This window comes from Talpa europaea (genome assembly GCF_964194135.1).
Source record: "Talpa europaea genome assembly, chromosome: 13".
Classification (NCBI taxonomy): domain Eukaryota; kingdom Metazoa; phylum Chordata; class Mammalia; order Eulipotyphla; family Talpidae; genus Talpa; species Talpa europaea.
In genome coordinates, this window is record NC_140080.1 from 45,004,922 (window position 1) to 45,031,235 (window position 26,314).

Below are 26,314 nucleotides of genomic sequence, written 5' to 3' on the forward strand. Positions count from 1 at the left end.
TTCTCCCAGTTGGTGGGGTTTCTCTTTGTTTTTGTTATTGTCTCTTTTGCTGTGCAAAAGCTCTTTAATATGATGTAGTCCCAGCTGTTTATCTTTGCCTTCACTATCACTGCTTTGGGTGATGTGTCTGTAAAGATGTCTTTGATGTGCAAATCACGTAGTGTTTCGCCTATATTTCCTTCTATATATTTTATGGTTTCAGGTCTTATGTCTAGTTCTTTAATCCATTTTGAGTTGATTTTTGTGTATGGTGTGAGGTGGTGGTCAAGCTTCATTCTTTTGCATGTAGCGACCCAGTTTTCCCAGCACCATTTATTGAACAAACTTTCTTTGCTCCAATGCATATTCTTTGCTCCTTTGTCAAAGATTAGTTGACCATAAATCTGTGGGTTTATTTCTGGATTTTCTATTCGATTCCATTGGTCTGTATGTCTGTTCTTGTTCCAATACCATGCAGTTTTGATGATTATGGCTTTGTAGTATAGTTTGAAGTCTGGGAGTGTGATGCCTCCATTCCCTTCTTTTTTTTTCAGGAGAGCTTTGGCTATTCGGGGTTTTTTGTGATTCCATATGAATTTCATCAATAATTGTTCTATTTCTTTGAAGAATGACATTGAAATTTTGATTGGAATAGCATTGAATTTGTATATTGCTTTTGGAAGGATGGCCATTTTAATAATGTTTATTCTTCCAATCCATGAGCAGGGGATGTCTCTCCATTTCTTTGTGTCTTCTTCTATTTCTTTTAACAGTGTTTTATAGTTTTCTTTGTATAGGTCCTTTACCTCTTTTGTGATTTATTCCCAAATATTTGATTTTTTTTGTTTCAATAACAAAAGGGATGGTCTTTTCGATTTCTTCTTCTTCAGATTTATTGTTTGTGTATAGGAAGGCTACTGACTTTTGCGTGTTGATTTTGTATCCTGCCACTTTACTGAACTGATTGATGAGTTGAATTAGCTTTTCTGTGGAGTTTTTGGGGTTCTCTATGTATAATATCATATCGTCTGCAAATAGTGATAGTTTGACTTCTTCTTTTCCTATTTGGATTCCTTGGATGTCTTTCTCTTGTCTTATTGCCCTGGCTAGGACTTCCAGTATTATATTGAAAAGCAATGGTGAGAGTGGACATCCTTGTCTTGTTCCAGATCTTAATGGAATTGCTTTCAGCTTTTCACCATTGAGAATGATACTGGCTGTTGGCTTGTCATAGATGGCCTTTATGATGTTGAGGTATGTTCCTTGTATCCCAAGAATTTCAAGGGCTTTTATCATGAATGCGTGTTGCACTTTGTCGAAAGCTTTCTCAGCATCTATTGATATTATCATATGGTTTTTATATTTCTTTTTGTTGATGTGTTGGATAACGTTGATTGATTTTCGGATGTTAAACCATCCTTGTGCCCCTGGAATGAATCCAACTTGGTCGTGGTGAATTATCTTATGGATACATTGTTGGATTCTGATAGCTAAAATTTTATTGAGGATTTTTGCATCAGTGTTCATTAGGGAGATTGGCCTGTAGTTTTCCTTTTTTGTGTTGTCCTTGTTTGGTTTTGGTATTAGTGTAATGTTGGCTTCATAAAACGTGTTTGGTATTGTCCCTTCCTTCTCAATTTTTTGGAAGAGTTTGTGAAGGATAGGCACTAATTCGTCTCTGAATGTTTGGTAGAATTCATTTGTAAATCCATCAGGTCCTGGGCTTTTGTTTTTGGGGAGGTTTTTGATTACCATTTCAATTTCGCTAATTGTAATTGGTCTGTTTATGTGTTCTATTTCTTCTTTATCTAGCTTTGGGTGATTGTAGAGTTGTAGGAATTTGTCCATCTCCTCTAGATTGTTAAACTTGTTTCCATATAACTGTTCATAGTAGTTACTGATTATTCTTTTGATTTCTGCTGTGTCCGTCGTGATTTTTCCTCTTTCATTGATGATCCTGTTTATTTGTGCTTTCTCCCTTTTTTCCTTTGTGAGCCTGGCTAGGGGTTTGTCTATTTTATTGATTTTTTCAAAGAACCAGCTCTTGGTTTCATTGATCTTTTGGATTGTTTTTTTAGTTTCAATTTCATTTATTTCTGCTTTGGTTTTTATTATTTCTTTTCTTCTACTGGTTTTGGGGTTTTTTTGTTGTTCTTTTTCTAGATCTTTGAGCTTCGAGATTAGGTTGTTTCTTTGAGTTCTTTCTTGTTTCTTGATGTGAGTTTCTATTGCTATATATTTTCCTCTTATTACTGTTTTTGCTGCATCCCATACATTTAGGATATTGGTGTCCTGCTTGTCGTTCAATTCAAAAAATTTTTTAATTTCTTCTTTGATCTCCTCATTAGTCCAATGGTTTTCCAGTAGTGTGGTTTTTAGTCTCCATGAGGTAGGAAAGTTCCTTGCCTTCTTTTTATGGTTTATTTCTAGTTTGATGCCTTCATGGTCAGAAAAGATGGTTGGTATGATTTCACTCTTGGTGTATCTGTTGATGTTTGTCTTATGCCCCAGTATGTGATCGATCCTGGAGAATGATCCGTGTGCGCTTGAGAAAAATGTGTACTCCGTTTTTTGGGGGTTTAGTGTTCTATAGATGTCTGTTAAGCCCAATTGCTCTAGGTCCTTATTTAGAGCTTTGGTTTCTTTACTTATTTTTTGTCTTGTTGATCTATCCATTGTTGATAGTGGTGTGTTGAAGTCTCCCACTACGTATGTGTTTTCTCTGATGTCTGTTTTCAGAGATGACAACAGCTGTCTGATATATTTTGGTGCTCCTTCGTTTGGTGAGTATATGTTAATGAGTGTTATTTCTTCTTGAAGTATTGTCCCCTTGATCATAATGTAGTGACCATTGGGGTCTCTTTTTATCTTTTTGAGTTTGAAATCTGTTTTATCTGATATAAGTATAGCTGTTCCTGCTTTCTTTTTTGGTCCATTTGCTTGTAGGATTGTTTTCCATCCTTTAACTTTGAGCCTATTTTTATCTTTTGTAGCTAAATGTGTTTCCTGGAGACAGCAAAAGGTTGGGTTTTGTTTCTTAATCCAGGCTGCAACTCTGTGTCTTTTTATTGAAGAGTTCAGTCCATTTACATTTAGAGTTAATATTGATATGTTAACATCTGTATTTGCCATTGTGTTTGTCTTTCCTTTGATTTTATTTATTTATTCTTTTAATAACTTTTTTTTTTTTGGTCTTCTTTTATTGTTATTCGTCCCTCTGAGGTTCTGGCTTTAGGACTCCTTGTAGTATTTTTTGGAGTGGGGGTTTAGTTGCAATGAAATTCCGGAGTTTCTGTTTGTCTGGGAAGGTCCATATTCTTTCTTCAAAGAGGAAGGAGAGCTTTGCGGGATAGAGTATTCTTGGTTGGCATCTGTTTTCTTGGAGTCTGTTGACTATGTCCCTCCACTCTCTCCTTGCCCGTAGTGTTTCTTCGGAGAAGTCTGATGTCAGCCTGATTGGTTTTCCTTTGAATGTTATCTGTTTCTTCCCTCTTGCCAGCTTCATTATTTTTTCCTTGTCCTGGATTCTTGGGAGCTTTACTATTATGTGTGTGCTGTATTTTTCCTTTCGTCGTGGAAGTTTGGTGTTCTTCTTGCTTCTTGTATATCAATTTTCAGCTCCTTCTTCACATTTGGGAAGTTCTCTTCAATTATCTCTTTGAATATTTTCTCTGTTCCTACATCTCTCTCCTCTCCTTCTGGTATTCCTATAACTCTTATATTTCCTTTCCTCATGGAGTCAGATAGTTCCCGAAGTCTTTCTTCGTTCTTTTTCCTTCGTACTTCTCTTTCCTTTTCTGTTTTGGTTCTTTTTATTTCTGTGTCTTCAAGATTACTTATTCGTTCTTCCATTTCATCTATTCTGCTTTCATTGCTTTTCCCAGAATTCTTTAGTTCTTCTATTAATTCTTTGATCTCCTGCATTTCTTTTACTTCCCTCTTTAGGGACTCAATTTCTTTCCTCTGACCATTGTTTTCCCTCTCTAGGGACTCAATTGCATTCTTCTGATCGTTGATTATTTTTCCCTTATCATTGTTTTCCTTTATGACTTATGTCAGTTTTTTAATCACGGCAATTTTAAATTCTCTTTCTGGAAGGCTCAGAAATTCTTCCAAGTTGTTGTCTTTGCAATCTGGGGCTGGCTTTCTTTTTGTGGTGTGCTTTTTCTCTGGAGAGTTGCTAGGTTGCGTGTGGTTCTTCTCCTCCCTACTGTCTGTTTTCTAATTTGCCGTATGCGTTGGGACACTGTGTTGTTGGGACTGGCCGGCATCTTGGGTGGGCTTCTCTGTTCCCCTCTGGTTCCTCCAGGAGTCATCTGTCAGTTTCAAGCAGTCTTTACTGGAGAAAGGTCCCTGTTCTAAAATGCCGATGTGGGGACACACTCCCCTGTGCGCCTGGTCTGCCCCGGCGGTGGGTTCCTGCTCCCCTCTGGGCTTGGACTGCAGGCCAGAGGGGGTCTGGCGTGGGCAAACTTCCCCCGCTCACCTCTGGCTCCTGAGGAAGCCTTCTGCAGGTAGTCTTTACTGAAGAAATGTCCCTGTTCTAAAATGGTGATGTGGGACACACTCCCTGCGCGTCTGGTCTCAGGCACACTCTTCTGCGCACCTGGTCTGCCCTGGCTGTGGGTGCTCGCTCTCCCTGTGGGCTCAGACTACTTGTTCGGAAGGGGCCCGGTGTGGGCTACCTCCCCAGCTGGCCACTAGCTCCTTCAGGAGCCTCTGCTGGCTTCAAGTCGCTAGGTGGCGCCAGAGATCTCTCCTAGAGCCCTTGGGGAGCTGATTTTCCACCCCGTGGGACAGGGAGCAGAGCGGGGATGGTAGGGTACACCTCAACGGCTTTGGGGTGCTGTGTCTGCCTTGTGCCCCACCGTCGTGGGGAACCCACGCCCCTAATTTCGTGCCCCGGGTCTCAGTTCCAAAGCCCTCAGTTCCAGGACAAGGGCTGTAGCCCAGATCAGTGGCGCGGGAATGGCGCCTTTTGAATCCCGCTCCCCTGCCTGGGCGCCTTGTTCCTTCTCACTCAGGGAGGGCCTCCGCCGTCTCCCCCGCAAGCCTAGGTCGCAGGCGCGGGGACCTGGGCAGCTGCAATCCGAGCGCCGCTTTCCGCGGAATCTTACAGGGCGGGCGCCGGGGCTGTGTGCTGGTGCTGGTCTCCTCCTGGGGGGCGGGGCTCTCTTTAATGGCGCCTGGAGCTCACCTCCGCGGCGGATCCTGCAGGGTTCTCCACAGCTCCCGTTCACGGGGTGTGGTGGCTGCAATAGTTCCTTTCCACTCACAGGCCCGCTTGCTGCGTCCTTTGTTCTTGTTGGCTGTTTTGGTTTGTTGTTTTCCTCCTCTCTGCCGGTCGGAGAGTGCCGCCTCTGTGGGCGGGGGAGGGGAGCAGGGTTCTGCGCTTCCCTCCCTTCTCGTCCTCTTTTATTGCAACTTTCTTCTTTGGGCAGTTTGCTGGAGTCGTCCATTTATCTTCCGTGTCCCAGTTCTCACTGGGACCTGCCGCTTTTCCTCCCTATTAACTTTTTTAATGGGAGATCTTACTCGCAGCATCTCCTCGCCGCCATGTTGCTCCGCCCACCAATAAATCAATCTTTAAAAAACAATCTTTAAAAAAATCTAAGTGATGCAGTTTATGATAATTTTAGCATTTAATTGGGTGATGTTAATTTTTTCATTATCAAAATGATCAACTTCTTACCTAGTTGTTTTCCTTTAAGTGTATCTTTCACATTTTTGGTTCAGGTTCTGGAAATCAGAATTTTTCTCAACTGATAAAGTATTTTGTTTTATATCCTTGTTAGTATTTTACAATGTAGTATTTCTCCCCTCAAGTATGGTCACTATAGCATTCCCATCACCAAAGCACACCATAATTCTTTGGCCACTCCACCCATTTTTAATCCCTGTCCTTCCCCTTCACCCTTATAAAAGTATATTAGATTAGAAATATGTTGGGGCCCAGACCTGGGGCCCAGACCTGAACATCCCGGTTCTTGCCGAAGCAGGTACTGAATGTTAGCTCCAGGGAAGGTTTCAAGTTTCCTATTGTGATGACTGACCCCGTCCCCCTGCTTGCTCCTTGTGGCTTGTTTGCATTGGTGGTCTCTCCTTGCTAGAGATAATGAGAGACCTCCTCCTCCAAACCCTATATAACATTGTACACATTCCTGAATAAATGAGACTGGCGATGATCCTGGCTTTGTTTCCACTCCTCGCATACCCCTGTCCTATACAGAGCCCCTGCTTCCTCCCCCGGGTACGGCGTTGATCTGTCCGGCTGGCCCAGACATTTGGCGCCCAACGTGGGGCCCGGGTACGAGGAAGAACTACAGAGGGAGAAGACGCCCGAAAAGGAAGCTAGCTAGCTCAGGAGGAAGCCTTACCGACTTGGGACCCTGCCACATCGTGGATAAGGTAAGCTCAGGTACAGCGTCTGAATCATGGGACAGGCAAGAAGCCAGCATGAGATATATGTGAAGCAATTAAAAGAGGCACTTAGGATGCGAGGAGTCAGGGTCACAAAAAGGATCTACTCCACTTTTTTGATTTTGTTCGAGACCTGTGTCCTTGGTTCCCTCAAGAGGGCACAATAGATCAAAAAAGGTGGAAACGGGTAGGAGATGCTTTAAATGACTCCTATAAAGCCTTTGGCCCCGAAAAAATTCCAGTGACAGCATTCTCATACTGGAATCTAATTAATGATTTAATTTCAAAAAAGGAAGCCTATCCTGATATTAAAAATACCATTTGCCAAACAGAACAACTGCTTAGAAGTGCTTCCCCCAGCACTGCAGGGGCCCTATCCCCCAATAATCACTGTGAGGACTTAATTCCGTTTCACAGTGATGTGGAGGACAATCCATCGAAAGAAGAACAGAAAGAACCCTTAGAGAAAAATGAAAGGGCCTCTCCCGACCGGCCCAAAATAAAAAAGAAAAACAGAATTTATCCCTCTTTGAGCAAGTTTACTTCTGTAGCTACAAACCCTCCTTGCTCCTCTGACAAAGAGGGCGGAGTTTTTCCACTGCTTAACTCCAAAAGCGAAATCAAAGTTGCTTCGCAACCTCCCCCCACTATCGCAAAAGGGGAGGATCCTAAGGCAGGCGAAGCAGATTGGGGCAACCTGGAGGAGGAGGCTGCACGTTACAATCCCCACTCTCCTCCTTATTACACGGCCGCTGTTGCCTCTGCGCCCTCACAACTTGCTGACCCTAATCTCGACCTTAAAACCAAAATAGCCCACCTTGAGGAGCCCATCCGCCTACAGGCTCGTTATCATAAACTTTCCCTTCAACTTCAACAGATCCAATTAACTTCTTCATCCAACTCAGATCCCGCTCCGCCATTACGGGGGAGGGGTGACGCTGAGGCCACTTCAAAGCCGCCTGTTACGGGGTGGGCTTGAAGCCAACATCACCTTAAAGCTGCCATTATGGGGCGGGGTTAGCGCCAAGGTCATTTTATCTCCTCCCCCCACGGCTCCCGCCGCTTTGTCTGCTTTCCCGCCTCCCAAAAAACTCTTTTCTGTGGCTTCTGTCTTTCCTGTTATTGAAGCTCCAGATGTTCAAGGCCACCTCCGCCGCTATCACCAGCCACATAATTTTCAACATTTAAAGGAATTAAAAACCGTCGTTACCCAGTATGGTGCTAGTGCCCTTTTCACTCTCATAATTCTTGATTCTATCGCAAAAGGGTGGCTCACTCCCCTAGATTGGCAAACTTTAGTAAAGGCTGTCCTTGACAGCAGAAATCATTTACTTTGGAGAACTGAATTTCAGGATCTCTGTACGGCCCTGACCCAGTTCTGACCTGGGGAAGGAGATCAGTATGTGTCTCTTCACAGACTCATGATGTGGCTAGCCCGATGGTTGCCTGAACGGCTTGTCAGATTTGTTACAGCATGGTGACAGCTTCCTGGCTCAACCTCTATGCTGAGGTGTTACTTTTCTCTTCGGCCTTTGCCGGCTTCAAGGATCCAGGCAAGATTGTGTCTTTGACTCAACATCTTCATGGTAAACCTTGTGAGTACTGGTGGGGCTATTTCTCTACCGCTCCTGATGGGTATGTCTCTTACATTACTTGTCCTGGCCACATCGCATATTTGGTCACTGTTGCAGGCTCCAGCCGTAAGTCCGGCTATAAATGCCTCCGGACAACTATAGGTGGCCCTCACATGGAGGGCAGTGTACCTGCACTTGTTTTGCTGAGTCAGTACACTCCTCATGTTACAAAACTTTTTCTAAATGCACGGCCAATAATAATAAGACTTATTATACTGCTGTTCTTATCAGGACATCCCCTGCTAGTCAGCCATAGCCTCTACCTTGCTGACCACCTGTGGTGCTAACAAAAAAGGTGGGTGACACAGTGTGCTGGGCAACTACTGTTCCAATACATGTCACCGATGGAGGAGGTCCTCAAGACAAAGCCAGAGATCACTTTGTCAGTACAGTATTAAAACAACTTGCACCGCGCCTTCCCCCTGCGCTTAGCTACCATCCACTTGCCCTTCCTGCTGAAAGACAAAAGTTGGGCATTGACTACAATACTTTTAATATCCTCCACACCTCTTTTGGTCTACTTAATTTCACAAATACCTCATTGGCCAGTAACTGTTGGCTATGTTTACAAATGGGTTTCCCTGTGCCTTTGGCCTTTCCAACAACAAATTCCTCACTTGCGCCCTACCATAATTGTTCTTTCTCGGTTCTCATCTTGGTTCGGCCTATCCAGTTTTTTGAGGCGCATTGTTTCACTTCCGATCTTAATACCTCTCTTGACTTGGGCGCACTAGCTTTTTCAAATCGTTCCACTTTTACCAATGTCACCTCTCAGCTGAATTCTTCTCTTTGTCCTCCTGTGGACACTGTTTTCATTTGTGGGAATAACCGGGCGTATACCGCATTGCAGGCTCATTGGACAGGTCAATGTGTGTTGGGGTTCCTTCTACCCGACATAGACGTTGTTCCTGGAAGTGAGCCCATGCCCATTCCAACGGTTGACCATTTTTTTCAGTAGAAGTAAAAGAGCAGTACACCTTATTCCCTTATTCGCAGGCCTGGGTATAACTGCCGCCGTGGCCTCAGGGACAGCTGGATTAGGCATATCTCTTTCACAATATACTAAACTGTCTCAACAACTTATTAATGATGTTCATGCTCTTTCTAGTACTATTCAGGATCTTCAGGATCAGGTTGACTCCTTAGCTGAGGTAGTCCTTCAAAATCGACGGGGCCTTGATTTGCTAACAGCGGAAAAGGGGGGTATTTTCTTGGTCCTACAGGAGAAATGCTGTTTCTACGCCAACAAATCAGGAATTGTTCGCAATAAAATCCGACAGTTACAAGATGACCTGGAAAAAGACGCCAGGAACTAGCTGAAAATCCGCTCTGGACTGGTCTCAATGGACTCTTACCCTATCTTCGTCCCCTCATGGGTCCCCTCTTAACCCTTTTGATATTGGTTGTGGTGGGTCCTTACATTTTTAACAGAATAATCACCTTTGTAAGACAACAGATTCAGGCCCTTCAGGCAAAACCCATTCAGGTACATTACCATAAGTTGGAGATGCGAGATAAGGGAGGCTCTTACTCAGACCTATGCTCAGTCTGAAGAAATAAGACCCCCTTCCACTGTGCGATGGACTGGTCAACCAATGACGGGTAAGATTGGGGGCAGACTCAAAATGGCTTGAGGTCCTAAATCACCACACGTCTGTGACTCCTGACGACCTAAGACAGGCGCAGTCCCCCAAGGGTTTTTGTCTTTTCGCTCTCTCATTAGAAATAATAGAAAAGGAGGATCTGTCGGGCCCAGACCTGGGGCCCAGGCCTGAACATCCGGGTTCTTGCCTGAAGCAGGTACTGAATGTTAGCTCCAGGGAAGGTTTCAAGTTTCCTATTGTGACGACTGAACCTTTCCCCCTGCTTGCCACTGTGGCTTGTTTGCTTGGTGGTCTCTCCTTGCTAGAAATAACGAGAGACCTCCTCCTCCAAACCCTATATAACATTGTACACATTCCTGAATAAATGAGACTGGCGATGATCCTGGCTTTGTCTCCACTCCTCACATACCCCTGTCCTATACCAAGCCCCTGCTTCCTCCCCTGGTACCGCGTTGATCTGCCTGGCTGGCCCGGACAGAAATAGATTGGAAATGAACAGTAATTACAACAAACACTACAGAAATTCACAGAATAATGAGACTACTATGACAGTTTATATGCTAAAATGGACAATAACACAGAGAAATTTAGACAAATACATAGAATCATACAATTGTCAGAGACTGAATATGGAAATAATAAAAAATATAAACAGACAAATAACAAGCAGTGAAATCAAGACAGTAGTCAAAACCCTTCCAAAAAGCAAAACAAACAAACAAACAAAAAGCAGGCTAGATGGATTCACAATTGAGTTCTCCCAAGACTTCATAAAGGAAATAATACCTATCCTGCCCAAGCTCTCCCAAAAATGTGAGAAAGAAATTTTCCAAACAATTTTTATGAGACCTAGACTGCCCTGTTGGCACAGGTGTTAAAGTCTCAGCACTATCAAGCTATTGCCAGCTACTACAGGACAAGTTTGATCCCTGGCCAGAGAGCTAAACCACATGGCACAGCAGACCTCTCCTGTCTCAGCCATTGCTCCCTTCAGCACCGTATTTCAGTACATCCGCTTGTTCTGCTCCCCACTGTGTCTATGATGAATCCTCTCATTCCCTGCACCTCTGGACTACACCCCAGTTCTTCTATGCATAAATAAAATAAATCTTTAAAAAAATTATGAGGCCAGGGCCTCCCCGGTGGTGCAGAGGTTGAGCACTGGGTTGTGAAGCTGCCCGCAGCCTCTGCAGTGACGGTTTGATCCCCGGCCACAGGAGGAGAGTCCCACATGGAGCGCAGACCTCTCCTGCCTCCCGCTGCTCCCCTCAGCAGTGTCCTTCGGTCCTTCTGCCTGCTCTGCTCCCTGCTCTGGCTCTGGTGAATTCTCTCACCCTCCTGCGCTTCTGAATGTACCTAGCGCTTGTATAAATAAATAAATAAATATTAAAAAAAAAAGCAATGATCCAAAGTTTAAAAAAAAAAAAATTATGAGGCCAGCATTTTTGTAGTACCAAACCCAAACAAAGATAACCCAAAAGGGGAAAAATATGGATAATTCCCCTACTTTTTGATGCAAAAAGCCTCAAGATAAATCATGACAAATAAAACTCATCAGTCCATTGGAAGTATCATACACTACAACCAAATAGATTTATACCAGGGATACAAGGATGGTTCAACATTAAAACCCAAATAATGCATTCACCACATCAACAAAGAGAAACATAAAAACTATAATGTCACATCAATAGATGCTGAGAAAACATTTGATAAGATTCAACATAACTTCATGATGATAGCCCTCAAAAAACTGGGAATAAATATAATATGACAATTCCAGAGCCAACATCATTTTCTCAAGTGAAAAATAAAATATTTTCCATTAAGAAGGTGTACAAGACAAGGATGTCCACACTCATCACTACTGTTCAATACAATATTGGAAAGCTTAGTTAGAACAATTACTCAAGAGAAGACTGGAAAAGGAATCCAAACTGGGTAGAAAGCAAAGCTATCATTATGTGAATATGGCATGTAATATACAACTAAAACCCTAAAGACTCTATTGAAAAACTAATCAAAACAATAAATCAGTTCAGCATAATGGCAAGTTATAAAATCAATATGCAAAAATCAGTTGCTTTACTACACCAAACAATGAATCAGGAGAGGAGAAAGTTAGGAAAACAATCTCATTTACAGTCACACCAAAAATGAATGAACGAATAAATGAATGAATGAATGAATGAAGAAATTAATAATTTTTTTAAAACTTTTTTAAGGTTTCCCCAAATCTTTATTTTTTTTTAAAGATTTATTTATTGGGCCTCCCCTGGTGGGACAGCGGTTGAGCACTGGGCTGCGGAGCTGCCTGCAGCCCCTACAGCGCAGGTTCCATCCCCGGCTGCTGGCAAGGGTCCCACATGACGCACAGACCTCTTTTGCCATGCCTGCTGTGCCCCTCAGCATTGTATTTCATCAGTCTGCCTGTTCTGTTCCCCACTCTGGCTCTAGTGAATTCTCTCACTCTCCTGCGCTTCTGAATGTACCCAGTGCTTGTATAAATAAATAAATCTTAAAAAAAAAATTATTTCTTTTTGTACAAGAACCAGGGCACAGGCCAGATGCATTGGAGGGTGAGAGGATTCACTGGAGCCAGAGCGGGGAACAGAACAGGCACACTGAAGAAATACACTGCTGAGGGGAGCAGTGGGCAAGACAAGAGAGGTCTGCCACAACATGTTGGATTCTCGCCAGCCAGCCCGGATTGAACCAGCCCTGCAGAGGCTGTGGACAGCTTCACAGTGCGGCACTCAACCGCCTGTACCACCAGGGAAGCCCAAGAAATTAATACTTTGAAGTAAACTTAATAAAGGAGGTGAAAAATCTATATAAGGGCCTCGCCTGGTGACACAAGTGGTTGAGCGACGCACTGTGAAGCTGTCCTCAGCCTCTGCAGCACCAGGTCCTTACCTGCCAGTCGGGTGGGTCCCACATAGCACAGACATCTTCTGTCAGAAACAACAGTTAGAATAATTAAAAGAGCATGGAAGTGGAACAAAACCAGACACACAGAGCAATGGAATACAACTGAAACCCCAGTAATAACCTCACATCAACAGCAGCAGTTAATCTTTTGTAAAGGAGCCAAGACTATACATCATAGCAAGGAAAGTCTATAAAATAAATGCTTTTTTCTGGCTTATTTTGCTGACCATGATCCCTTCCAGCTCCATCCATGTGGCTGCAAATTGCATGAGTTTCTTTTCTGATTGCTGAGTAATATTCCATTGTGTACATGTACCGCATCTTCTTGATTCAGTCATCTATTTTTGGGCATTTGGGTTGTTTCCATAGCTTAGCTATAGTAAATAGTGCTTCTATAAACATAGGGGTGCAGTTGCCCTTTGGAATTAATGTTACTGTGTCCTTTGGGTAAATACCTAGGAATGGAATTGCTGGATCATATGGAAACTCCATCATTAGCAGGTTGAGGAATCTCCACAGTGATTGGACCAGTTTACACTCCCACCAGCAGTGCAGAAGAGTCCTATTTTCTCCACATCCTTACCAACATTTGTTGTTGCAAGTTTTTTTTTTTTAAATAATACATTTTATTTTTATATTCCCCCATACAATTGCAAACCCCCCATTCTGACCCCAATCCCTCCCCTCCCACCCCACACGCCCCAAAAAGTGTTTCTGGTTCATAGTTTTTTGTTGATTTTGATTTTCACTTTCTTATAGTTATTCATTTTCCTGGTCCCTTATTTAAGTTTTCTAGATTCCTGCTATGAGTGAGACCATCCGGTATTTTTCTTTTTCTTTTTGGCTTATTTCGCTGAGCATGATCCCTTCCAGAGCCATCCATGTTGCTGCAAATTGCATGTGTTTATCTTTTTTGAATGCTGAGTAATATTCCATGGTATATATGTACCATATCTTCTTGATCCAGTCATCTATTTTTGGTTATTTGGGTTGTTTCCAAAGCTTAGCTATTGTAAACAGTGCTGCTATAAACATAGGGGTGCAGGTGTTCTTTGGAATTGATGTTTCTGTGTCCTTTGGGTAAATACCTAGGAGTGGAATTGCTGGATCATATGGAAGCTCTATGTTTAGTAGGTCCAGAAATCTCCACACAGTTCTCCCGTGAACAAGGATGTCCACGTTTGCTTTTCAAGCGCGCCAAGCGCGCAGCTTTTCCGCACAAGCTTACCGGCCGGCCAAGGGCTGTGTGCAGATCTTATCCGATGGTCTTTGTTATTCTCTAATGGCTCCTGGAGCCGTTCCATCACCCTCTCAGCGAATCCTGCAGGGTTCTCCACAGCTCCCATTCACGGTGTGTGGTGGCTGCAATAGTTCCTTTCCACTCACAGTCCCGCATGCTGCGTAGTTTGTTCTTCTTGGTCATTTTACTTTGTTTTTTTTCCTCCTCTCTACTGGTCGGAGAGTGCCGACTTTGTGGGCGGGGGAGGAGAGCAGGGTTCTGCGCTTTCCTCCCTTCTAGTCCTCTTTTATGGCAACTTTCTTCTTCGGGCAGTTTCCTGGAGTCACCCGTTTATCTTCCGTGTCCCAGTTCTCACTGGGACCTGCTGCTTTTCCTCCCTATTAACTTTTTTTCATGGGAGATCTTACTAGCAGCGTCTCCTCGCTACCATGTTGCTCCGCCCCCCCCCAAGTTTTTTTTTTTTATATGTACCATTCTCACTGGTATAAGATGGTATCTCATTGTATTTTTGTTTTTTTTTTAATTTAAATTTTATTTTTATATTCCCCATACAATTACAACCCCCTTATTTTTACCCCAAGCCCTCCTTTCCCCTCTCCCCACCCCCACATAGAGTGTCTCTTGTTCGTAGTTATTTGTTGATTTTGATATTTTCTTTCTTATAGTTATTCATTATCCTGGTCCCTTATTTAAGATTTCTAGATTCCTGCTATGAGTGAGACCATCCGGTATTTTTCTTTTTCTTTCTGGCTTATTTTGCTGAGCATGACCCCTTCCAGAGCCATCCATGTTGCTGCAAATTGCATGTGTTTATCTTTTTTGAATGCTGAGTAATATTCCATGGTATATATGTACCACATGTTCTTGATCCAGTCTTCTATTTTTGGGCATTTAGGCTCTTTCCAAAGCTTAGCTATTGTAAATAGTGCTGCTATAAACATAGGGGTGCAGGTGCTCTTTGGAATTAATGTTTCTGTGTCCTTTGGGTAAATTCCTAGGAGTGGAATTGCTGGATCATATGGAAGCTCTATGTTTAGTAGGTCCAGAAATCTCCACACAGCTCTCCATAGTGGTTGGACCAGTTTGCACTACCACCAACAGTGCAGGAGAGTTCCTTTTTCTCCACATCCTCACCAACATTTGTTGTTGCTAGTTTTTTTAATATGTGCCATTCTCACTGGTGTGAGATGGTATTTCATGGTAGTTTTGATTTGCATTTCCCTGATTACAAGTGATGTTGAACATTTTTTCACATACCTGTTGGCCATTTGCATTTCATCTTCAGAGAAGTTTCTTTTTAGCTCTTCTGCTAGTTTAGTTTCGATTTCATTTATTTCTGTTTTGGTATTTGATACTTCTTTTCTTCTACTGGTTTTGGGTTTTTTTTGTTGTTCTTTTTCTAGATCTTTGAGCTTCGAGATTAGGTTGTTTCTTTGAGTTCGTTCTTGTTTCTTGATGTGAGCTTCAATTGCTATATATTTTCCTCTTATTACTGCTTTTGCTGCATCCCATACATTTAGGAAATTGGTGTCCTCCTTGTCATTCAATTCAAAGAATTTTATAATTTCGTCTTTGATCTCCTCATTAGCCCAGTGGTCTTCCAGTAGTGTGGTTTTTAATCTCCATTAGGTAGAAAGTTCCTTGCCTTCTTTTTATGGTTTATTTCTAGTTTGATGCCTTCATGGTCAGAAAAGATGGTTGGTATGATTTCAATCTTGGTGTATCTGTTGATGTTTGTCTTGTGCCCCAGTATGTGATCAATCCTGGAGAATGATCCGTGTGCGCTTGAGAAAAATGTGTGCTCCGTTTTTTGGGGGGGTTAGTGTTCTATAGATGTCTGTTAAGCCCAAATGCTCTAGGTCCTTATTTAGAGCTATAGTTTCTTTTCTTATTTTTTGTCTTGTTGATCTATCCATTGTTGATAGTGGTGTGTTGAAATCTCCCACTACGTATGTGTTTACTCTGATGTCTGTTTTCAGAGATGACAACAGCTGTCTGATATATTTTTGTGCTCCTTCATTTGGTGTGTATATGTTAATGAGTGTTATTTCTTCTTGAAGTATTGTCCCCTTGATCATAATGTAGTTACCATTGGGGTCTCTTTTTATCTTTTTGAGTTTGAAATCTGTTTTATCTGATATAAGTATAGCTGTTCCTGATTTCTTTTTTGGTCCATTAGCTTGTAGGATTGTTTTCCATCCTTTAACTTTGAGTCTATTTTTATCTTTTGTAGCGAAATGTGTTTCCTGGAGACAGCAAAAGGTTGGGTTTTGTTTCTTAATCCAGGCTGCAACACTGTGAATTTTTATTGAAGAGTTTAGTCCATTGACATTTAGAGTTAATATTGATATGTTAGCATCTGTATTTGCCATTGTGTTTGTCTTTCTTTTGATTTTATTTATTTATTCTTTTAATAACTTTTTTGTTTTTTTGGCCTTGTTTCATTGTTATTCGTCCCTCTCAGGTTCTGGCTTTAGGATTCCTGGTAGTATTTTTTGGAGTGGGGGTTAAGTTGTAATGAAATTCCAGAGTTTCTGTTTGTCTGGGAATGTCCTTATTCTTTCTTCATAGAGAAAGGAGAGCTTTGCGGGATAGAGTATTCTTGGTTGGCATCTGTTTTCTTGGAGTCTGTTGACTATGTCCCTCCACTCTCTCCTTGCCCATAGAGTTTCTTCAGAGAAGTCTGATGTCAGCCTGATTGGTTTTCCTTTGAATGTTATCTGTTTCTTCCCTCTAGTCAGCTTCATTATTTTTTCCTTGTCCTGGATTCTTGGGAGCTTTACTACTATATGTCTTGCTGTATTTTTCCTTTCGTCGTGGAAGTTTGGTGTTCTTCTTGCTTCTTGTATATCAATTTTCAGCTCCTCCATGTTTGGGAAGTTCTCTTCAATTATCTCTTTGAATATGTTTTCTGTTCCTACATCTCTCTCCTCTCCTTCTGGTATTCCTATAACTCTTATATTTCCTTTCCTCATGGAGTCAGATAGTTCCCGAAGTCTTTCTTCGTTCTTTTTCCTTCGTACTTCTCTTTCCTTTTCTGTTTTGGTTCTTTTTATTTCTGTGTCTTCAAGAGTACTTGTTCGTTCTTCCATTTCATCTATTCTGCTTTCATTGCTTTTCCCAGAGTTCTTTAGTTCCTCCATTAATTCTTTGATCTCCTGTGTTTCTTTTGCTTCCCTCTTTAGGGACTCAATTTCATTCTTCTGAGCATTGTTTTCCCTCTTTAGGGACTCAATTTCCTTCTTCTGATCATTGTTTTCCTTTATGACTTCTGTCACTTTTTTAATCATGGCAATTTAAATTCTCTTTCTGAAAGGCTCAGAAGTTCTTCCAAGTTACTGTCGTTGTAATCTGGGGGGTGGTTTTCATTTTGTGGTGTGTTTTTTTACTGAGGAGTTGTCAGGTTTCGTGTGGTTCCTCTACTCCCTACTGTCTGTTTTCTAATTTGTTGTATGCATTGGGACACTGTGTTCCTGGGACTGGCCGACATCTTGGCTGAGCTTCTCTGCTCCCCTCTGGCTCCTCCAGGGGCCATCTGTCGGTTTCAAGCAGTCTTTACTGAAGAAAGGTCCCTCTTCTAAAATGCCGATGTGGGGACACACTCCCCTGTGCACTTAGTCTGCCCTGCCGGTGGGTTCCCACTTCCCCTCTGGGTTTGGACTGCAGGCCAGAAGGGGCCTGGCGTGGGCAAACTTCCCTGCTCACCTCTGGCTCCTGAGGGAGCCTTCTGCAGGCAGTCTTTACTGAAGAAATGTCCCTGTTCTGAAATGGCGATGCGGGACGCACTCCCAGCGCATCAGGTCTCAGGCACACTCTTCTGCGCGCCCGGTCTGCCCCAGCCGTGGGTGCCCGCTCCCCCTGTGGTCTCAGACTGCTGGTCTGAAGGGGTCTGGGTGGGCTAACTTCCCAGCTGACCACGGGCTCCTGCTGGTTTCAAGCAGTCTTTTCTGTTCTATGGGGTGTTAGTGACTTTTTTTTTCTGGTCGCTAGGTGGCACCAGAGATCTCTCCTATTGTTCTTGGTGAGCTGCCTTTTTCACCCTGTGGGGCAGGGAACAGAGCAGGAATGGTAGGGAAAACCTCAACGGCTTTGGGGTGCTGTGTCTGCCCTGTGCCCCACTAATGTGCAGGTCCCATGCTCTGAATTTCGTGCTCCGGGTCTCAGTTCCAAAGCCCTCAGTTCCGGGATTCGGGCTGTAGCCCAGTTCATTGGCGCAGGAATGGCGCCTTTTGCACCCCGCTCCCGTGCCTGGGCACCTGGTTCCTGCTTACTCAGTGAGGGACTGTCACCTCAGTGAGGGCCTCTGTGTCTCCCCGCAAGCCTAGGTCGCAGGCGTGGGGACCTGGGCAGCCGTGATCTGCTTTTGCTTTTCATGCACGCCGCTTCTCAGAGCAAGCTTACCAGCTGGCCCGGGGCTAAGTGCTGGTCTCCAGAGTCTCTGCTGTTCTCTAATGGCGACTGGAGCCCTTTGCTCACCACCGCAGAGAATCCGGCAGTGTTCTCCACAGCTTCCTGTCACGGGGTATGGGGGCTGAAATAGTTCCCTTCCACTCACAGTCCCGCTTGCTGCGTAGTTTGTTCTTGTTGGTCATTTTACTTTGTTGTTTTCCTCCTTTCTGCTGGTCAGAGAGTGCCAACTCTGTGGGTGGGGGAGGGGAGCAGGGTTCTGCGCTTTCCTCCCTTCTGGTCCTCTTTTATGTCAACTTTCTTCTTCGGGTAGTTTGCTGGAGTCCTCCGTTTATCTTCCGTGTCCCAGTTCTCACTGGGACCTGCCGCTTTTCCTCCCTATTAACTTTTTTTTTTTAATGGGAGATCTCACTGGCAGCGTCTCCTCGTTGCCATGTTGCTCCGCCCTCTCTGAAAGTATCTGATTAAAAACAAGATAACACAAAAAAATTTGTCTCAAATTTTAATTTTCTATGAAAATAACCAGCTCTTTACCTAGGAACTGATTCTATGATTTAGATCAAGGAAGGACTAAGATAGATTAGTGATGTGTTGTTACAAGTATGAAATCACATTTTCAAAATTATTTAATATAGTACTTAAAAAGCCACTAATTTGAATAAACTACTCTAGCAAAGACTGTAAAAGTTTGAAATATCAAAACTAAAATAATGATGGCTAATTGAAACCATTCATGTTTATAAAATTATGACTAATTGTAATATTATTTACTCAGAGATATATAAAATATGCCAAAAGAAAATTGAAATGCAACAGAGATGTAAACATAATGTATGTTTGATTTTAAATCAATTTTTGAAAAATTGAGTATAATTAAAGGGTTTTGATTCCATTAATGAGTTCTTATTTATAAAATATAGACACATTGTCTTTATTGTTAAGTATAAAATATAGATAATGGTCATCCATAAATAAATAATACAATTCTGAAAAAGAGAGTAAAGACTAGTATTGAGTAGCCCTAGACTGGTCCAGAAAATAATGGGTAGAAAAAAGGATTCTTACATCTGGTGCCAGGTGGTTGCTCAGTCAATTACTCTAAGAAATTAGAACTTTAGAGATACCACCCCTTATCCATTGGGAGAAAAATCCAAAAGAAAACGCATCCTTTCACAATGATGTAGGAAAAAGGACAATAAAGTAAATGTAAATTTAGTCAAATTTGTCAAGTGTTGTGATGGGTGAAATGGAGAAGTTGCAATTAGTTAGGGGGTTGCCAAATACCATTAATACTTAATGGTATTTGGCAACTTAATCTTGATATAAAGAAACCTCAGACTGGGAAATGCCAGGTGTGGTTTAAATCACCACTGAAAAAGCAACCAATTGGACAATAATGATGATTCATAATCATTGATCGCAGGTACTTGTAACTTTCTTTGAGGTCATGATAAAGTACTGAAACCCTATAGGTTACAATATATTAATATAGATCACAAAACTATAAATAAATTTCACAGAATCAAGACCTATGTGATAGGTTAAGTAGAGAGTGAAAATATATTTTATAATCATGTTCTTGTAAAAGTATTTATTTATTTTTTAAAAGATTTATTTATTTGTTTATTTATACAAGCACTGGGTACAGTCAGAAGCGTGTAAGAGTGAGAGAATTCACCAGAGCCAGAGGTAGAGCGGAGCAGGCAGATTTACTGAAATACACTGCTGAGGGGAGCAGCGGATGGCAGGAGAGGTCTGCGCGCCATATGGGATTCTCCACGGTGGCGGGGGATTGAACCAGTGCTGCAGAGGCTGCAGGCAGCTTCACAGCCCAGCGCTCAACTGCTGCACCACCAGGGGAGGCCCTCTTGTAAAAGTATTTAAAACACTTTTTGAAAGTTAGGAATTATCTTTACTGAAACATTTTTTAAAAGTTGAGAAACTGGTGGGCCTCCCCGGTGGCACAGTGGTTGATCACTGAGTTGTGAAGCTGCCCGCAGCCTCTGCAGCAGCGGTTTGATCCCCAGCTGCTCCCCGGCCACTGGAGGAGGGTCCTACATGGCATGGTGCACAGACCTCTCCTGCCGTGCCCACTGCTGCCCTCAGCAGTGTATTTCGTCACTCTTCCTGTTCTGTTCCCCGCTATGGCTCTGGTGAATTCTCTCACCCTCCCGTGCTTCTAACTGTACCCAGTGCTTGTATAAATAAATAAATAAATAAATAAATAAATAAATAAATAAATAAATAAATAAATAAATCTTTAAAAAAAACTTATTAAAAAAAAACTTGAGAAATTGGAAAATATCTTTACTCTCACATTTAAAGATATCTGACTAAATTTTTAATTGTTATAAATGTTTTGAAATCTGATACATGCCCTGTGTTTAGATATATTTGTTGTCTTGGAGTGCTTTTTTACTGTTAAAATATTGAATTCATATTTTGAAGTAAATGAATTGAAAGAAATATGTGTTATAGGCTTACCTATATCTACTTTTATCCTCTAGGTACAGTTCCCTTCATCATCTCTCTAATATGTATCTGAACAATCAGACACAGGATGGTGATTTTTTCCTGTTGGGTATCTTTAGTCAAAGTTCACACCCTGGTTTCCTCTTCTTTCTTATCATCAGCATATTTTTAATGGCTGTATCTGCAAATATCATCTTGATCCTACTGATCCACTTTGACTCCTGCCTGCATACTCCTATGTACTTCTTTATCAATCAACTCTCACTCATGGACTTAATATATATTTCTGTTACTGTGCCCAAAATGCTTGCAAACAAACTGGTAAATGTGAGGACCATCTCATTCTTGGGTTGTGGGACCCAGATCTTCTTCTACCTTTTGTTGGGAGGTTCAGAATACTGCCTTCTAGCTGCCATGGCCTATGACCGTTATGTGGCCATCTGCCAACCTCTCCATTACTCTGTCCTTATGAACCATAGGATATGTCACCTCCTGGCATCTGGCTGTTGGTTTGTGGGATCAATGGATGGATTTATACTCACTCCCATCACCATGACATTCCCCTTCTGCAGATCTCAGGAAATCTACCACTTTTTCTGTGAGGCCCCTGCTGTAATGAAGTTGTCCTGTTCGGATACCTCCCTCTATGAGATTTTCATGTACCTGTGTTGTATTCTCATGCTGCTTATCCCTATCACAGTCATTTCAGGATCTTATTATTTTATCATCTGCTGCAGGGGGTCTTGTTGCCCGAGCCAGATAGGATACTGACAAGCAGCTAAGAGAAAGGGCCTCACACCATGGGGCTGAAGATCTAGCATCCCTTTGCTTTTTGTTCTTGGTCATAGAGAAAAAAAAAATATATCAGAAGGTATATTAGGCAATAAATTATATGTATCAGCATTCTGTAAGTAAATAGCACAGAAAATTGTCTGTTTAGAAATTAGTTGTTGGGCAGCTTGGCCCACTTGACAATGGAAGATGGTTTGTTGTGCATGCCTGACAAGCAATCCAGCACAACAATTGTAGTGGGTCCTTCTTTTGCCTTCTCTTGAAGTTTCTTGGGAAAGTTTTTCAATGAAGCTATTTGAGTTAGGAGTTTCTAAATAAAAAAAAGTTCTGATAGCTGAGTAGCAGCTGGTCCCCAGCTAAAGGCCATGCGAATAAGAGGAGTCTTTGCTTGCTTAGGCTTTGGCTGATAGGGACGTACTGGCGGCTATGTACTGTCTTAGGTTATTGTTTAGCTGAAACAATGAGTTTTAGTGTAAGACTTAGTTTTTTATTAACCTTAAAGGTTGCCTTCTTACTGAGAGCACATAGTGGCCAAAAACCCATGGAAAAAGAGATGCACTGATTGTTTCTGCTTTGTTTCTATGCACATGATAATATAATCTCACTGCTTGCAAAAAGTGTAGAAATAAAAAACCTGCTGAGCCTCTCAGCAGAAGATACTAGCACCTCACCAAGTGTCAGTGTCTCCTCATTCTACCTCGTCCCCTTCCCCTCAGTCCTTTTGTTTTCACCGACGCCGTCTCATCCTTTCAGGAACCCCTGACACGACATTTTGCCGGAGGCTGGTCCCCGGCAATCATCCTCACCATCCACAGGATGAACTCAGTAGAGGGCAAGAAAAAGGCTTTAGCCACGTGTTCTTCCCACAATACAGTCTTTATCATCTTCTATGGGGCTGCTGTTTATACCTACATGCTCCTCAGCTCCTACAACACCCCTGAGAAGGACATGGTAGTGTCATCTTCTACACCATTCTGACACCTGTCCTGAATCCTGTAATTTACAGTTTCCAGAATAAGGATGTCACAGGAGCTCTAAAAAATTTGCTGAGAGCAGGCAAATTTCCATATTAGAATTTCTAAGAATCGATGTTAGCCTTTCCTAGTGTCATACTCTTTTGGTATTCCTTTACCAAAGTACCAGCATTTCATTATTATGTCTAACTTCCAGAATTGCTCTTCAGGTGTTTTCAACCTAATTCTCTTCTCTCCCATAATCAGCTTCATATTGTCCACTAGTCCCACTTTTCTCTTAGCATTGACCTCTATTTCATTCCCTTGACCACATTACCTTTGGTAAAGGTTATACTTAAGGAGTGTGAAAATAAATCTGGGTTTATGACTCAGACACCTTCCAGTACAGAAAATGTTTGGACAGCAATCTGGACAGAGTAAACACTAAGAAATAAAACCACATTTTGGTTGTTTTTGCCATGACATTTTTGCAGATTATCTTTTATTCACCACCTTATTTGACTTTTTGTGGTGGAGACTAGTTCATTCACAAGATGCATGTGGAGAAAAGGACTTGGAGGATTTCCTCTGACATCATGACATTCAGACACCTCAATTGCAGGGTGGAGACAATCCACCCTGCAATTAATCCATTGATTAATGTCAAGAATTACAGGCATTTGAAGGAAAAGTAAAGTATTTAGGAACTCAGAGAACCTATATCTACAGTTTTTTAAATCAACATTTCCAGAATTTTCTGTCAACATTCTAGTTTACTATGAGCAGAGATTGGAATAATACTGCTCTTACCCATATGCATTTCTCACACTCCTCCAAATGGTGTCAAATGTGGACTTGTTCAGAATATTATTTCAAAACACACTTATACAAACACATTTGGTGGCTGCATAGCATTAATTTAATAATAAATATCATTACTATTGCCAATAGTATAATAAAAATAACAGTATGCCAGTGTGTTACAAATATAGAGTTCTTTATATCTCACAGTCTATTATCAGTCCTAATCTACAACTGATATAAATGAAACCTCAGTGGTCTGAATAACTTGCAGAAGGTTATGGAGATTTTTAAGTGGCTTATAAGGAATCAAACTCAAGCTTAGAATCTGGAAACTGACCACTGAGTGATGCTTCTCTCCCCTTGTTGGTATCCTTTCCCACAACTTAGTGCCTCTCCTGTGATGGGCACATAATATCTCTATATTAAAGGTTTTTTGCAAGACACTCACTCTCTCTGAAATGTTTTTTTTCCTACAACTTTTCATGACTATATGAACTTCATTTCAACCTTTAATTTCATTCATTCATTCATACATTTATTAATCAACAAATTATTGAGTGCCTTCTATGTGCCAGGCACCTTTCTACCATTAATGAAACAGAAAAAAATCTCTACTTCAAAGCACTTTATATGAAAACAAATTAAATATTATAGCTCAAAAGTTATGATATTTTAACATGAGAAAAATGTTAGTAAATGTTGAGGAGGGTAGGATATCATTCACTATTCAGGAATTTTTGTGATTCTATATGAATGTTAGCAATATTTGTTCCTTTTTTTTTTTGAAGAATAGCATTGAGATTATTATTGGAATTGCTTTGAATCTATAAATTGCTTTTGGCAGTATGGCCATTTCAATAATATTAATTCTTTGGATCCATGAGTAGAAAATGAATTTCCATTTATTTGTGTCTTCTTCTACTTCTTTTAACAGTGCTTTGTAATTTTCCTTGTATAGGTTTTCACATTCTCTGTAAGGTTAACGCACAGGTATTTAATTTTTTTGGTAAAATTTTATTTTTTAAAGATTTATTTATTTATACAAGAACCGGGGAACAGACCAGATGTGTGGGAGAGTGAGAGGATTCAGCAGAGAGAGAGCGGGGAACAGAACAGGCAAAAAGATGGAAATACACTGTTGAGGGGGCAGCCGGCAAGACAGAAGAGGTTTACCACGCCATGTGGGTATCTCATTGGCCAGCTGGGATCAAACCTGCACTATGGAGGCTGCCGACTGCTTCACAGTGCTGTGCTCAACCACCTGCACCACCAGGGAGGCCCCTTTTTTGGTAAAGTTTTAAATGGGTTGTTATCCTTAATTTCTTCCCCTTGAGAGTGAACTGCTTATTTACAGTAAGTCTACTGCTTTTTGTGTATTGATTTTGTTATCTATTACTTTACTAAGCTGGATTATTGTTTTATTTTTTTATGTGTACTTTTTAGGGGTTCTCTCTATATATTATATTAACATGTCATCTGCAAATAATGATAGTTTTACTCCTTCATTCCCAATTTGGACTCATTTTATGTCTCTCTTTTGCCTAATTGCTCCAGCTAGGACTTCTAGAACTATATTGAAAGGCAGTGGTGAAAATGAACATTCTTGTTTTGTTCCAGATCTTAATGGTAAGGTTCTCAGTTTTTCACCATTAAGAATGGTGTGAGCTGTGAACTTGTCGTTATGACTTTTATTATGTTAATATGTTCTGAGCTTTTTGAGAACCTTCATCATAAGTGGATGTTGAACTGTATCAAATGGTTTCTCAGCATCTATTGATTTGATCAAATAGTTTATATGTTTCTTTTTGTTGATGTAGTGACTTAAGTGAATTGATTTTCAGATGTTTAACTATCCTTTTGTCCCTGGAATAAATCCAACTTTGTCATGGTGTATAATCCTTTTGATGCATTGTTGGATTCAGGTTGCTAAGATTTTATTGAAGATTTTAGCATTTGTGTTCATTGGAGATTGGTCTGTAGTTTAGTTTTTTTTCTGTGTTTTTGGCTTTGTTTTATTTCATTAGTATAATGTTTATTTCATAAAATGTATGTGTTCTCCCTTCTTAGTTTTTGATAGTTTTAGCAGGATATGCATTATTTCTTCTTTGGATGTTTGGTAGAACTGATTTGTGAAATTAACTCATGTTGCCCTTTGTTTTTTGGAAGGTTCTTGATTAGTCTTTCAACTTCCTTATTTTAATGGTTGGTACAAGTTTTCTATTTCTTTTTAGTCAGCCTGGGGTGGTTGTATGATTCTAACAATTTGTCCATCTTATCTAGGTTATTGAATTTGTTTTGCATAAATATGATTACAGTAATCTCTAATTATCCCCTGGGTTCTGCTGTATTTGTTGTAATTTCTGCTCTTTCATACATGACCCTATTTATGTGAACTTTCTCCCTCTATTTTCTTTGTGGGTCTGGCTAGGGGGTTATCTATTTTGTTTATTTATTTTTTTTATTTTTTGTTTTTTGTTTTTTTCAAAGAAGCTTTTGGTTTCATTGATCTTTGGGACTGTCTTTTTTAATTCTATGTCATTTATTTTTGCTATCATGTTTATTATTTCCTTTCTTTTCTACTTCCTTGAAATGGAGGTTAGGTTATTCTTTTGGGTTCTTTCTGTTTCTTCATGTTGGCCTGCATTGCTATATACTTTCTTCTTAATAGTGCTTTTGTTGTGTCCCATACATTCTCAAGTAGTTTCGTCATTATCATTGTCTCATGATCCTTTTTTATTTCTTGTTTGATTTCTCCTTAACCCAGTGGTCTTTCTGTAGCATGTTGTTCAGTCTCCATGCAGTGAGAGATCTCCTTGCTTTCATTTTGTGGTTGATACCTAGTTTGATACTTTTATGGTCAGAGAAAGATACCTGGTATGATTTTGATCTTCATGTGCTTGTTGATATTTGTATGTGACCCAGTATTAACCTTGTGCACAAAGAAACATGTGTATTCAGTTTTTGGGGGGTGCAGTGTCCTATAGATGTTGGATACACACATGTAGTCTAGATCTTTGTTTAGGGCTATTGAGTTCTTATTTATTTTCTATCTTGTTGATCGGTCTATTGGCAAGAGTG

The 26,314-nt window shown here is 41.2% G+C and overlaps 1 protein-coding gene across 1 annotated transcript; it reads left to right on the forward strand.

Annotated features, from left to right (window-relative positions):
• Positions 1–20,858: 20,858 nt before the first annotated feature.
• On the forward strand, positions 20,859–22,595 carry LOC311183409 (olfactory receptor 2T10-like; the record flags this gene model as incomplete). Its single annotated transcript, XM_084252761.1, is given in 3 exon segments — positions 20,859–21,405; positions 22,261–22,437; positions 22,440–22,595. Coding segments are annotated over 3 exon segments (837 nt in total). The 3' UTR covers positions 22,553–22,595.
• Between the last annotated feature and the right edge of the window lie 3,719 nt (positions 22,596–26,314).